This window comes from Mastigoproctus giganteus, chromosome 10 (assembly GCF_048544385.1).
Source record: "Mastigoproctus giganteus isolate SK-2022 chromosome 10, ASM4854438v1, whole genome shotgun sequence".
Classification (NCBI taxonomy): domain Eukaryota; kingdom Metazoa; phylum Arthropoda; class Arachnida; order Uropygi; family Thelyphonidae; genus Mastigoproctus; species Mastigoproctus giganteus.
In genome coordinates this window covers 145,697,521-145,711,826 of record NC_143584.1, presented here as the reverse complement: position 1 = coordinate 145,711,826, position 14,306 = coordinate 145,697,521, and the positions used below count along the sequence as shown (strand labels likewise).

The window sequence follows — 14,306 nt, the reverse complement described above, 5'->3', positions numbered from 1 at the left end:
CCGAATGAGTATTTTACCTCTTCATTCACACATGAGGAGTTATTCAATGAGGGGAGTGCCAGAAGTTTATCAAACTCTAACAGAGAGCTGAATGATTTTGTAATAACTGAGAGCAAAGTGGAGCAGAAATTGTTGAAGTTAAACATAAAAAAGGCATGTAGAGTGGATGGGATCTATCAAGTTATATTAAAGGAGGTAGCAAAGGAAGTAAGCAAACCCTTAGCAATAATTATGAGAGCATCCTTGGACTCGGGGGAAGTCCCCACAGACTGGAGATGTGCAAATGTGACCGCAATCTACAAAGGAGGATCAAAGAGGGATACAGGTAATTACAGACCTGTTAGTTTAACTTCTGTTCCAGGGAAATTAATGGAGGCACTGGTTAAAGAAGCATTGCAGGATCATCTAGACAAGACAGTAGTAATAATTCAGCACAGCTTGGGTTTGTAAAGGGGAAGACTCGTCTGATCAATTTGATTGGATACTATGATGTGGTCACAAAGGAACTGGATGCAAAAAAATAATTTTGATATCATATACTTGAATTTCAGGAAAGCTTTTGATACTGTTGCACATGGAAGACTACTATACAGATTGGAGCAGTATGGAATTAAGGGCAAGTTGCTACAATGGACGAAAGGATGGTTGAGTGGGAGAAGCCAGAGAGTGGTAATCAATAGACACTGCTCTTCGGGGACAAATGTGGAATTCCCCAGGGTTCGGTGTTGGGCCCATTGTTGTTTTGTATATTTATCAATGATGTTGATGAAGGTATATCAGGTTTAATGTTCAAGTTAAGACATAACTTGAAAATTTTTGTTTAAGTTATGTCTTATGCAGGGCTGTTAACTGGGCTGATAAAGATAGTATACTACTCAAACTGGATCTAGATAAGTTTGGCAAATGGGCTGAGAAGTGGCAACTGAAGTTTAACATTGACAAATGCAATGTACTGTATATGGGTAGCAGTAACTGAAGAGAAATGTATCAACTATGTGGTACTACACTCAGGGAAGTGGAAAGTGAAAAAGACCTGGGGGGGGGGGTAATTGTGTAGCCAAATAAGGCTACCAGGGCAGGTCAGAGACCCTTGCAATGATATATAGGAATTTTGCTAACAGGGACGGGGAGGTGATTATCCCGTTATACAAGGCAGTGGTCAGACCACAGCTAGCGTACTGTGTACAGGTCTGGAGGCCTCATTTTAGGAAGGATGTAGAATGAGTACAAAGAAGGGCAACAAGATTGGTATGGGGAACTCTTACCAGGAACTCTTGGTAAGAGCACTCTTAAGGGTGCTCTTACCAAGAAAGGCTAAGTTCTGCAAATTGTAGCACCTGGCGAGTAGGCACCTGCGATGTGATCTGATTGAGGTGTATAAGGTGTTGAATGGTTTGAGAAAGCTGAATGCTGATTGAATTCTTCCTCTTGCTCCGATTAAGAACCTGAGGGGGCACAGATTGAAATTGAGGAATGATAGTTTTAGAAGAGATGTGCGGAAATTTGCCTTTAGCCAGTGGGTAGTTGATTGGTGGAACAGACTTCCATGTTTTGTTGTGGAAGTTGATAGCCTAAATAAATTTAAGGCTGAGCTGGACAGGTATTTGGAATGAATGGAGCGATGAAATGGGAGGATTTTTTTGGATGATGATGCATAAGCTTGCTTTCTTGCATCGTATGCCTCTACTAATGCTAATTATAGATAGGTTGCAAGGAAGACTCATGCTGTCCTCAATTATTTATTGAACATTTGTTAGTAGAGATAAGGATGTTATAATTCCACTATATAAGGCTATTGTTAGTCCATACTTTGAATACTGTGTTCAAGTCTGGAGCCTGCACCTATAAAATGACATTTAGCTTCTTGAAAGGGTCCAAAGACGGGTAACTTGCCTTGTGAGATCAGTAAAACAGTGTCTATATGGGCAAAGACTTTGAATATGTGAGTTGCAGAGCTTGGAAACTAGGCACCTCAGAGGAGACTTTATTGAGGTGTTTAAGGCTCTGAGAGGCAAAAGTAAAATAATTGATGACGAAATTTTAAATGTTATAAATGATTCTAGAACTAGGGGCTATAAATTCCAGTTACAGGGGAAATGTTTAGATTGGATTGCAGGAAGTTTTATTTTATGCAACGAGTTATAAATTACTGGAATAAGTTACCTACCACATGGGTGGTAGAGGCTGACGGTTCGGGGAATTTCAAAGGTCAGCTGGATAGTTACGGGAAGGAAATGCATAGTTTGTCTATTTCCTTTTCTTTTATTATATATTTAATTTAATTATTATTATATATTCTTTCTACCTGATTAGGGGTTCCACTCGTGACAGGTATTGCTACCAAGTACACAGGGTGCTTGTTGTTATAGCTGGTATTACTATTGGTCGAGGAACTCTCTGACTGTCCTACAGGTGTTCAGGATTGCTACTTTCTGGAGTTCCTTGTAGGTGTTCACTGGGAGACCTATTGCTGCTAGGCTGTTATGTAGAGTCTTTGGCACCCTACCTGTGGTTGACACAATGATTGGGATGGTCATTACTTGTTGCATATACCACATCTCTTTGATCTCCTGTCTTAGGTTCGTGTACTTCTTGAATTTTTCCCCATGGGTTTTCTGCAGGTTGCCATTGTTGGGTACCGCTATAAATCAGATAGGTAGCCTTTTCCTTCTTGTCCACAAGGGTTATGTCTGGTCTGTTATGTGGGATTGTCCTATCTGTTATTATGGCACATTCCCAGTACAGCTTGTGGGTTGGGGGGTCTCTGTTACTGCCTGGTCAGTAATAGAGATGCCAAATATTATTATTAATATTTTATTATTATTATCCCCCCCTCCTTTTTCACCCATTCCAGCTAACAGTTTATCTAGTTCTTTCTTGAATTTATTCAAACTACCCACCTCTACAACTCCAGATGCAAGTGTGTATTCCAACAATAAACCATCCCTGGCTGAAGGTAAATTTACAGTAACCATTTTTCCTTAATTTGAATTTATGTCTCAGGTGTAGGTAGTCTGAGCAAGAGGATCAATTTCAGTGTTGAGCTTATTAAATCCATTCTAGGCCTTAAACACCTCAATCAGATCCCCCTTCTGTTGCCTAGTCTCTGGATACTGCATTTTGCAAAACTGTAGGCTTTCCATGGTAAGAGCATCCTTATGCTCCTCTCATCAGTCTTGTTACTCTTCTCAGCACCCACTTCCACAGGTCCATGTCTATCCTAAAATGATGCTTCCAGACCTGTATACAGTACTTAATATGTGTCGTAACCATTGCCTTGCACAACATGTGATCACCTCCTTAACCCTGCTAGCAGAATTTCTGAATATCCTTGACAAAACCTCATGACCTTTACTAGCAGCCTGTCTTTACTAGCAGCTCAGAAAATTTCATGCCTGACTGCACAATTATCCCATCCCTGCCTTCAGGTCTTGTTCAATCTCCACTACCCTGAGCTTGTTACTGCACAGTTGGTATGTTATTCTCACATTACTGCTCCCCATATGATGTACCTTGCATTTATCAACATTAAACTTCAATCTCAGCTTCTCAGGCTATCGCCTAATTTGGAAGTAGCTATTACCAGATGGATAAACAATGAGCACAAAGGGCTTCACCTTCCAACAGTATTGAAGTAGGCTGTAACATTTATATACTGATCTATCAGTATGCTGGAGCTAATATGTCCCACAAAGATGCTCCTCACCCCACATATTTCCATCACCAAGCCTAGTGTTGATACCTGGCATGATGGGGGCCATTGCTTTATACCTCTGTCACAATACAGTAGTCCTGCCTCAGAAAGGAAACCAGAATTTGTTTGCTCAGATGACCTTTTGTGTGCTTTTCCTGTATACAATATATCCATAGCTTCTTGTTTTCAGTTGACAAAAGTAAATTCTGGTGAGATCAACTGCTGCTATACCCCACCCATTTACAATCCATGCCTCTCTCACCAAAAAACTATCTCCAATTTTAGATAGATGTTTTCTAATTTGCTGGACCATTAGTGTTTGTGATACCTAAACTATCTTACCATGCTCAAAGTCACTTAGAGTATGCTCGCAGATCATCTCTTTTAATTGTTTGCATGCACAACATATGCACTCACTATCCCTCAGTATCTGACTACTGATAATCTGGTGTGGATACACGACACTGCCTCTAAGAGAGCAGTTGATTCCGTGAATGGTTGTTGATGTACCTGATAAACCGGATTGCCCTTTAGTGTATATTATTATCTTTTGTTCTTAGCAAAAAGACCTTGTGCATCAGGAATAATTATACTGAAACAAATCTTGTCACTACCGACAAAACATAAAAGTGTAAAATAAAACTTTATTAAAAATACAGTAAAAATAAAAATAAAATGAAATACAATATATGGAAGATTATTAAAAATAGAAATTAAATATGTATATACAGATAAATGTTAGAAGTGATAAAAGTATTAAAAGGGATAAGAACAAAATATATATTAAGAAGCTTTTGGAGTGATGTGTCCCTTTATAAACTTAGAAGACAAGTAGTATGACATCAATATATTCCACAAAGGATTAGCACATATGCATGTGCTAATGAACAAATGGAGATCATTAATGGTGAGGAAAATATGGTGGGGACAAAACATCATTTGTCATACTCTGGGGAAGTAGGCCTACATACATTTGCCGTAGCCTTACTATCTTTCATCATGCTGCAAAATAACCGCTTCCATAATAAAGTGCATGCAGGTTCCACGATTGCAATTAATGTTGGAAACAGCTACAGCCATATGGAGTGCTTCCAACCAGGAGCAATGGCAAGAATCATGTGCATGGACCAAAATTTCTACATTGGAACATAGACTACTATTAACTTTCTGCTCACACCAATAATGCTCAGCAGCAGCAGCAGAGTGGGTGAAGTTAGCATGATGAATAGCCTCCAATGCAAAGCCTTGGTTCCAATCAGATTGAAGGCTTTGCATCACTCACCTCTGAGCATGAAGGGAGGGCTATTCATCATGTTAACTTCACCCACTCTGCTGTTGCTGAGCATTATTGGTTTGAGCTGCAAGTTAATTGTAATCTATGTTCCAAAGTTGAAATTTTGGACCATGCACATCATTCTCACCATCACTCCTGGTTGGAAGCATCTTATATAGCGGTGGCTGGTTCCAGAATTAATTGCAATCATGATTAATAGTGATTAATTAAAAGGAAGAGCTTTTGCTTTCTTAAAGATGAATACAGTGGTCACAGACAGTTTTTAAGTTCTATGCAGTGGATCCAAATGATCTCGTTACCAACAGAAAATACTAAATGAAACAATCAGGGATGTAATCATAGAAGCTACTAGGCTTTTCATAACAAATAAGAAATACTCTTCAAGGCTTAGATCTCCTGCCCACCTGGCCTCTATGGCCAGGTGGGCAGGAGCAGCAGTGTGTAGCACATGCTTCTTGATTAGACCGGAAGTGCATCCAGTTGACATATATGGACAGTGCAATATTGAGTCAGTTTGGTGTGACATAAGCACTGGGAAAGCAAAAATGAGGATAGGAATTTGTTATAGGCCCATGACTCTGATGATTACAATGAACATTTATACAGAGAGAGCCAGTAAATCAGAGTGTCTTATAATGGGGGAGTTTAACTTCTCACATATAGACTGGAACTTGTGATGGTCACTCGCACACTAGAAAGGCTTTTGTGGATTTATTGGATGATTATTTTCTACAGCAGCATGTTACAGAGGCAACAAGAGGGAGTAACACTCTTGATCTGATTATAAGCAGTGATTATTCATGCATTAAGAATTTACAGATAAAGGAACCACTAGGTGGCAGTGATCACAGTGTACCGATGTGGGATTTACTTAAAGATGTAACTACCGTCAGGGTGTTTCCTTTTGTAAAGGTGACTACAGTGGTCTCAGAGATTTTTTAGGTTCTATACAGTGGGACCAACTGATGATGTTATCAACAGAAAATTCTAAAGTTTTCAAGGAAGTAATTTTGGAAGCTACTAGGCTTTTTGTTCCAACTAAGACATACTGTTCTAGGTTTAGGGCCAAATGAATGTTAAATGAACTAATCAGACTCCTAGCAGAGAAGAAAAATGCATAGGATGCACATAAATTGTCAGGCGACACAGAAGCCTATGGTGGATACAATCTAGTCTGTAATCAAGTCACAAAGAAGGTTAGGCAAGTGAAGGTAGATTATGAAACATCTTTGGCAAAGGATGCAAAGAAAAACAGCAAAGACTTCTTTACTTATATGAACTCTACAAGGAAAAGGATGAATCAGATTGGTCCACTTGATATCAGTGGTTTTACTGTAGATGATCATTCTCAGATAGCTTCCGAACTAAATGAGTATTGAGTATTCTGCATCTACATTCACACAAAGGAGAGTTATTCAAGAAGGAGAGGGCAGATGTTTATCAAACTCTTAACAGGAATTAAATTATTTTTTAATAACTGAGAGTAAACTGTATGAGAAATCGTTGAAGTTAAACATATGAAAGGCACCTGGGGTAGACGGGATCTATCAAGTTATATTAAAGGAGGTAGCAAAGGAAGTAAGCAAACCCTTAGCGATATTTATGAGAGCATCCTTGGACTCGGGGGAAGTCCCCACAGACTGGAGATGTGCAAATGTGACCACAATCCACAAAGGAGGATCAAAGGGGGGATACAGGTAATTAGAGACCTGTTAGTTTAACTTCTGTTCCAGGGAAATTAATGGAGGCACTGGTTAAAGAAGCATTGCAGGATCATCTAGACAAGACAGTAGTAATAATTCAGCACAGCATGGGTTTGTAAAGGGGAAGACTCGTCTGATCAATTTGATTGGATACTATGATGTGGTCACAAAGGAACTGGATGCAAAAAAATAATTTTGATATCGTATACTTGAATTTCAGGAAAGCTTTTGATACTGTTGCACATGGAAGACTACTATACAGATTGGAGCAGTATGGAATTAAGGGCAAGTTGCTACAATGGATGAAAGGATGGTTGATTGGGAGAAGCCAGAGAGTGGTAATCAATGGGTACTGCTGTACATGGATTAATGTTATTAGTGGTGTCTCTCAGAATTTGGTGTTGGGCCCATTGCTGTTTTGTATATTTATCAATGATATTGATAAAGGTATATTATTATTAGCCATATGGTGCAAGGAAGCCCAAGGCTTATGCAGCACCAGCCAAAAAAAAAAAAAAAATTATGTGTTACCCTGAGAGAGAGAGAGAGAGAGAGAGAGAGAGAGAGAGAGAGAGAGAGAGAGAGAGAGAGAGAGAGAGAGAGAGAAGCAGAAGGGAATCACCAAGAAAGAGAAGAATGATGATAACCAGCTCAGGACCCTGAGTGTGCCAAGCCCATACTCACCAGATATGAGCTCCTGGGGTTATCAAGCTTAATGTAAAAGTTTGCAAATGATACAAAGGTTGGCAGGGTTGTTAATGACAGTAATGGCAGTGTGCTACTGTAACAGAGTCTGGAAAAGTTAGGTAGATGGGCTGACAAATACTGCTACCCATATACAGTACATTGACAAATGCAAAGTACTGTGTATTGGTAGCAGTAACCCCAGAGAAATGTACCAACTATGTGGTGTTACAATCAGAGTAGTGGAGAATGGAAAAGAACTTGGGGGTAATTGTGCAGTCAGATATGAAGTTTTTTTCTGAGCAGTGCAGACAGCCTGCCAGAGTAGGTCATGGGGTCTTGTCAATGATATACAGGAATTTTGTGAGCAGGGATAATGAGATGATTGTCCTCTTGTATAAGGCAGTGGTCAGGCCACACTTGTGTACAAGTCTGAAGTCCTCATTTTAGGAATGATGTAGAGTTGCTAGCATTAGCAAGGGGGCATGGTGCAAGAAAGCAAGCTTATATAGCATCAGCCAAAAAAAAAATCCCTTATTTCACCCATTCCCTTGCTCCAAATGCTTGTCAAGTTCTGCCTTGAATCAATTTAAGCTATCAACTTCTACGACAGATGAAAGTTTGTTCCAGCAATCAACCACCCGCTGGCAAACTTCCACACATTTATCAAACAACTGTCTTTCCTCAGTTTGAATTTATGCCCTCTCAGTCGATTATTCTGAGCAAGAGGAAGAATCCAATCAGCATTGAGCATGCTCAAACCATTCAAGGCTTTATACACCTGAATGAGATCACCTCACAGGTGTCTAGTCTCCAGACACTGTAATTTGCAAAACTTAAGCCTTTCTTCGTAAGAGCAAACATTTGTTCCATTCACATAATCTTGTTGTCCTTCTCTGTACTCGTTCCAACAACTCTACATCCTTCTTAAAATGAGGCCTCCAGACTTGTATACAGTACTCAAGGTGTGGCCTGACCATTGCCTTATACAAGCGGTTAATCACCTCCTTATCCTTGCTAGAAAACTTTCAGTATATCATTGATAAGACACCATGAGCTACTCTTGCAAACCGTCTCCACTGTCAGAAAACTTCATATCTGCCTCTACGATTTACTCCCAGGTTCTTTTCGTTCTCTACCACTGTCAGTGTAGTTCCACAGAGCTGATACGTCACTCTGGGCCTACTGCTTCCCATATGCAGCATTTTACATTTGTCAATGTTAAACTTCATTTGCCACCTCTCAGCCCATCTGCTCAACTTTTGTAGATCCTGTTGCAGCAGTGTACTGTCATTAGTGTCATTAACAACCCTGCCATCCTTCATATCGTCTGCAAACTTGGACATTAAGCCTGATATACCATCATCAATATCATTTATAAATACAGAAAACAACAATAGACCCAACACTGAACACTGAGGGACTCTATTAATAACATTAGTCCAGGAAGAGCAGTGTCCGTTGATTACCACTCTCTGTCTTCTCCCACTCAACTGTCCCTTTATGCATAGCAGCAATTTGCCTCCAATGCCACGCTGCTCCAATTTGTGCAGCAGTCTTCCATGTGCAACAATATCAAAGGCCATTCTAAGATCCAAATATATGACATCAAAGTTATTCTTTGCATCCAGTTCCTTTTTGAATATATCATAGTATCCAATAAAATTAGTCAGAGAAGACTTCCCCTTAATAAACCCATGCTGTGTCCGAGCTATAACTGAAGTCTTGTCTAGATGATCGTGCAATGCTTCTTTAAACAGTGCCTCCATTAATTTCCCTGGAACAGAAGTTAAACTAACAGGTCTGTAATTACCTGTGTCTCCCTTTGATCCTCCTTTGTGGATTGGGGTCACATTTGCACATCTCCAGTTCATGGGTACCTCCCCTGAGTCCAGGGAAGCTCTCATAATTAGGAATAAGGGTTTGCTTACTTCCTTTGCCACCTCCTTTAATATAACTGGACAGATTCCATCCACCCCAGGTGCCTTTCTCATGTTTATCTTCAACAATTTCTCCTCCACTTTGCTCTCAGGTATTACAAGATTATCTAGCTTACTGCCATAGTTGAATACACATCTGGCATTCCCCTCGCTGAATAACTTCTCATGTGTGAATGTAGATGCAAAATAATCATTTAGTTTGTTAGCTACTTGATTAGGATTATCAACAGTTGAACCATCAATATCAAGTGAACAAATCTGATTCATCCCCTTCCTTCTAGAGTTTACATAAGTGAAGAACTCTTTGCTGTTTTTCTTTGCATCCTTTGCCAAAGATTTCTCATATGTGCCTTTGCCTGCCTAACCTCCTTTGTAAATTTGTTACAGACAAGCTTATATCTATCATAGGCTTCTGTGTTACATATTAATTTATATGTATCCCATGCATTTTTTTTTTTCTTTGTCACATGTGTAATTAGTTCATCTGACATCCATTTATCCTAAATCTTGAACAATATTTTTGTTGGTATGAAAAGCCTTGTAGCTTCCAAGATTAATTCTTTGAATGCTTCCCATTTTGAATTTGCTGTTGGCAACATCATCGGTTGGTCCCACCGTATAGAATTTAAATACTGTCTCAGACAACCGTAGTCACCTTTTCAAAAGCAAAAACCCTTCCCTTTACTCCTGATGATAGTTACCTCTTTGAGTAAATCCCATTTCAGCAGACAGTGATCACTGCCACCTAGCGGTTCCTTTATCTGCAGATTCTTGATGCATGAAGAATCATTACTGATAATCAGATCAAGAGTATTACTCCCTCTAGTTGCCTCCCGTACATGCTGCTGTAGAAAACAATCATCCAATAAATCCACAAAAGCCTTGCTAGATCTAGGAGTTTGTGGGTTGGTAACTCACACTGGAATTTGTATGAGTGACCAACCCACAAATTCCAGTCAATCTCTGGGAAATTAAAATTCCCCATTATAAAACACACTGATTTACTCACCCACTCTATTTCTCTGCACAACTGCTCATTATACTCATTAGGCCTATAACACACACCTACTCTCATTTTTCCTTTCCCAGTGCACATCACACCAAACAGACTCATCATTGCATTGTCCACCAATATCAATTCGATGGAGTTTCTTAGATTTTATGTGTTGCTTAACTAACAGCATAACCCCTTCTTCCTTTCTGTCCTGTCTATCCTTTCTGTACACATTGTTCTCACCAAATTCTAGTTCTGCACTGCTTATGTCGTTGTGACACCATGTCTCTGATATCCCAACAATACTGCCTTTGATGTCTTCACTAGCACTTCAAGCTCATAGAATTTATTAACTATACTCCTAGCATTGGTGTACATGCAAGTATACATGCACCTGTTTCTACTCTTAGTTACCCTAACACAGCCCACGTATTTACTTGCTCCACTATGACTTCCAGCAGTCCTGGAAATCCCCATTACCTTGCTTTCCAGGCTGCTGCTCAATTGCATTTCAATAGAAGTAGTGCAAGGATCACTTACACCTCTGCCAGCGGCTACTGTTAATCTATTAGTCCGTGTATCCCCCCCCCCAAGCTAGCAGTTTTCTGATCCACCTAACCCTGCCTCGATAGCATCAGCAAATATTCTTGCACCCTTTCTATTTAAGTGTACCCCATCCCTGTAGAAGCAGTCTCTCCTTTTAACAAGCATAGACCAGGCTGAGAAAAATTCTACCCCTTTAGCCTTGCATAATCTCTCCAGGGTCGAATTGATCGACAAAGCTCTCATCATATACTCCCTCCTCTCGTGTTTGGGCAGATTTGCAGACACTGTCAAATTGAACCCTAACGGGTATGTAAGTACGAGTACAGAGAAAGGCAACAAGACTGGTGAAGGGAACAAACGGGTGCTCTTATGAAGAAAGGCTTAAGTTCTGCAAATTGCCGCTTCTGGAGACTAGGCACCTGTGAGGCAATCTGATTGAGGTGTATTAGGCTTTGAGTAGATTGATCAAGTTCAGTGCTGATGGGATTCTTCCTCTTGCTCAGATTACGAACTTGAGTGTACATAGATTGAAACTGAAAAAAGACAGTTGTAGAATAGATGTGAGGAAGTTTGCCTTTAGCCAGTGGATTGCTAGAACAAACTTTCATCTGTTGTTGTAGGAGTTGATAGCTTAAATAAATTCAAGGCAGAACTAGACAAACATTTGAAATGAATGGTTCAGTGAAATGGGAATGGTTTCCCCCCCCCCCCCTTTGGCTGATGCTCTATAAGCTAACTTTCTTGCATCATGTGCCTCTGCTAATGCTAATGATCACTAAATCAGAATATAGTGGAGAATTAGAATATTCTCTACTACCTCTCTGGGTAGTCGAGAAAGAAAAGATTTGGGGTTAGGGGTAATTGTGCAGTTTGATTTTGATATGATGTTCTCTGAACAGTGTAGCCAGGCTGCCAGTACAGTCATGGGATTTTCTCAGTAATATACAGGAATTTTTGTAGTGGGGATAAGGAGGTGATTCTGATTTGCATCCATTTAAATTAAGTGATAGAATCCAACTTGCTTTTGTATATTACCGCAATTAGTACCATGAAGTAGAGAAACTTTGTACAATTTATGATTCATTACCAGTTTCATTAAATGGTGCAACTCCTAGGTTGTATTCCACTATTTTAAAAAATAATTTGGATTTGCAGTATTTCTGGTCTGAGGATATCAGTCTCGTTGGAGTGGGCAGTGGGTGAGGCCTGCGTTATCCTTTAGAGTGCATAATGTTAGAAAATATTTCAGTTGTTGTAACAATCCACATTTGAAATAATCCGTTTCTTTCAATTTTCTTATGGTAGAAAAACTAGCTTCCCACACTGTATCTTGCATTTCTTTTTGTTTATTTTTCCTTCTTGATATCACTTCTCAATGGAGAAGGTATGACGCAACGCAAAATAAACAGTAACTCCCTTTTGTGAACAGTGCCGCGTGCTTACTAAGAAGTGATGTATTTCTATAATGTTATGCATACTTTAGCAGTGTATTTACATTCGTAGCTTAGTACTGACTTTCGTAGCATCACCAGCCTCAGTTTCTTTATTCCTAGGCCAAGCCTAAATACCACGCTATTTGAAATTTTGATTCATGCTAATCAAAAATTGGTAGCTAATTATAAAATGAGGTAATTCACATCTCATGCTAATTGAACCCATGCTAATCGAGGGGATTCCTATATAATTTCTCAATCAAATTTATTTAAGAAGTATGTATGGACAATATTTTTAAACTTTTAATATTTAATATTGTTCATTATAAGGAGAGATCCATTTAAAATAAAGCAGCTGAATTATAAATTGATGTTATAACTTTTTCATTTATTACCCGCTTTTGAGCTTGTTCAAATAAGTTTTTAAAAGAAGTTTTGATTTATTTTATTTAGGAAATATTCAGATTCCAATTGTCATTCAGTTGTAAGTAAGCTGTTTGGTGCCAAACTTATTAGCTGTAACAGATGTCGATGTGGAAATGAAAGTCAACAAGAATCTACCACATTATTATGCTCATTGGTTTATCCAGATATCACATTGCCTGGTAATTTATTTATTTATTATTTTATTATTTATTTATTTTTTTTTTTTCAGTTTCATTCTTTTTGTAAAATGTACAACAGGAGCTGCCCCAGAATTAACTAAAAGTGACATTTGGAAAAATCAATACAGTTGAGTAATAGTAGCTTGAGGATGATGGTGACAGAGCAGTGATCATTTTCTTGACTGTAAACAGTATTGTGCTCTTGATAGCATAGTTTATACTTGTTTAATTTTACCTACAGAGAAAAGATTTGTTTAAGGTTGACTTGAAAGTTGAAGAATATTGTACAATAAGATTTTGTGTGTGGTTAGAGCTTTCCCTATGATCCCAAAAATAAAGCAGGCAAGGTCTGTTTGGAAGGATACAATCTCATCTACCCAAAAATTCAAATTTTTTAGGGTTACTGGAAAGGTTGCACTAGTGATAATTTTTTTATGCAGGAGGAGTTATTTACCAACTGTTATGGAACTCTTAGTGCTCATCACTACATGTAAGTTCTGGAGCAGCATTGAGAACATATTCAGATGGCACATTCTAAGTTTTGATTCTTTAGAGTTTCTGCTCATCCTGTTGGTTCATTTTTATTTCAGTGTAACATTTCTTCATGCCTCCCCTCCCTTGAAGCCCAAATCTTGCACTGCATAATTTCTTGATTTTGTTCTGCCAAAAAGAGAAGCTTCGTGGCAGGAAATTTGAGTCTGTTATGGTGGCTTTCAAAGCTTTGGAGTTATCACTGAAGGTCATGATAATAAATAGTCAAGAGAAAGCATTTGAAGAATAGAATAGTGGGATAGATGCATTGCAGCAGTTGAAGGGTATTTTGAAAAAGAACCCCTCCAGAATGACTTAACTGATAAAAGTTTCCTTTCAGTAAATTTGCTATCAGTTATTCTGGAATAGCCCTTTTCGAATTTTTGTTTAAATAAATAAATATCCATTTCTCATAAGTGAAATTAACGTGGGGGTACTTCAAATCTTATGTGCCCTTAATATAAGATTTGAAGCTTTTCTTATATGCCCTATAAGAAAAGCTATAATGATTAGAAAAGCTATAATATTAGTATTAGTGATGGCCACATGGTGCAAGGAAGCCTATGGCTTATGCGGCACCAGCCAAAAAGTAATAAATAAAATAAAATAAATAAATAAATAATAATAAAATAAAATAACAAAAAATAAATAAAATAAAATAAATAAATAATAATAAAATAAAATAACAAAAAATGAATAAAAATAAAATAACAAAAAATGAATAAAAACAAATTAATAATAATAAGAAGAAAATCAAAAAAAATATGTATAATAATAAAAATTAATAAGAGAAAAGGAAATGGATAACCAATGCATTTTCCTCCTCCCTTAGGTAATTATCCAGCTATCCTTTGAATTTCCCCAGACTGTCAGCCTCTACCA

At 38.4% G+C, this 14,306-nt stretch overlaps 1 protein-coding gene across 2 annotated transcripts in view; it reads left to right on the top strand.

The window, feature by feature from the left end:
• Positions 1-14,306, top strand: part of PAN2 (PAN2-PAN3 deadenylation complex catalytic subunit PAN2) — a 588,859-nt gene that overhangs the window by 250,596 nt on the left and 323,957 nt on the right. For both annotated transcript variants that reach the window (XM_090383685.1, XM_090383686.1), the window contains exon 15: positions 12,742-12,893. In XM_090383685.1, coding sequence (XP_090239811.1) covers positions 12,742-12,893 — 152 coding nt within the window. The remainder of the gene's footprint in view (positions 1-12,741; positions 12,894-14,306) is intronic.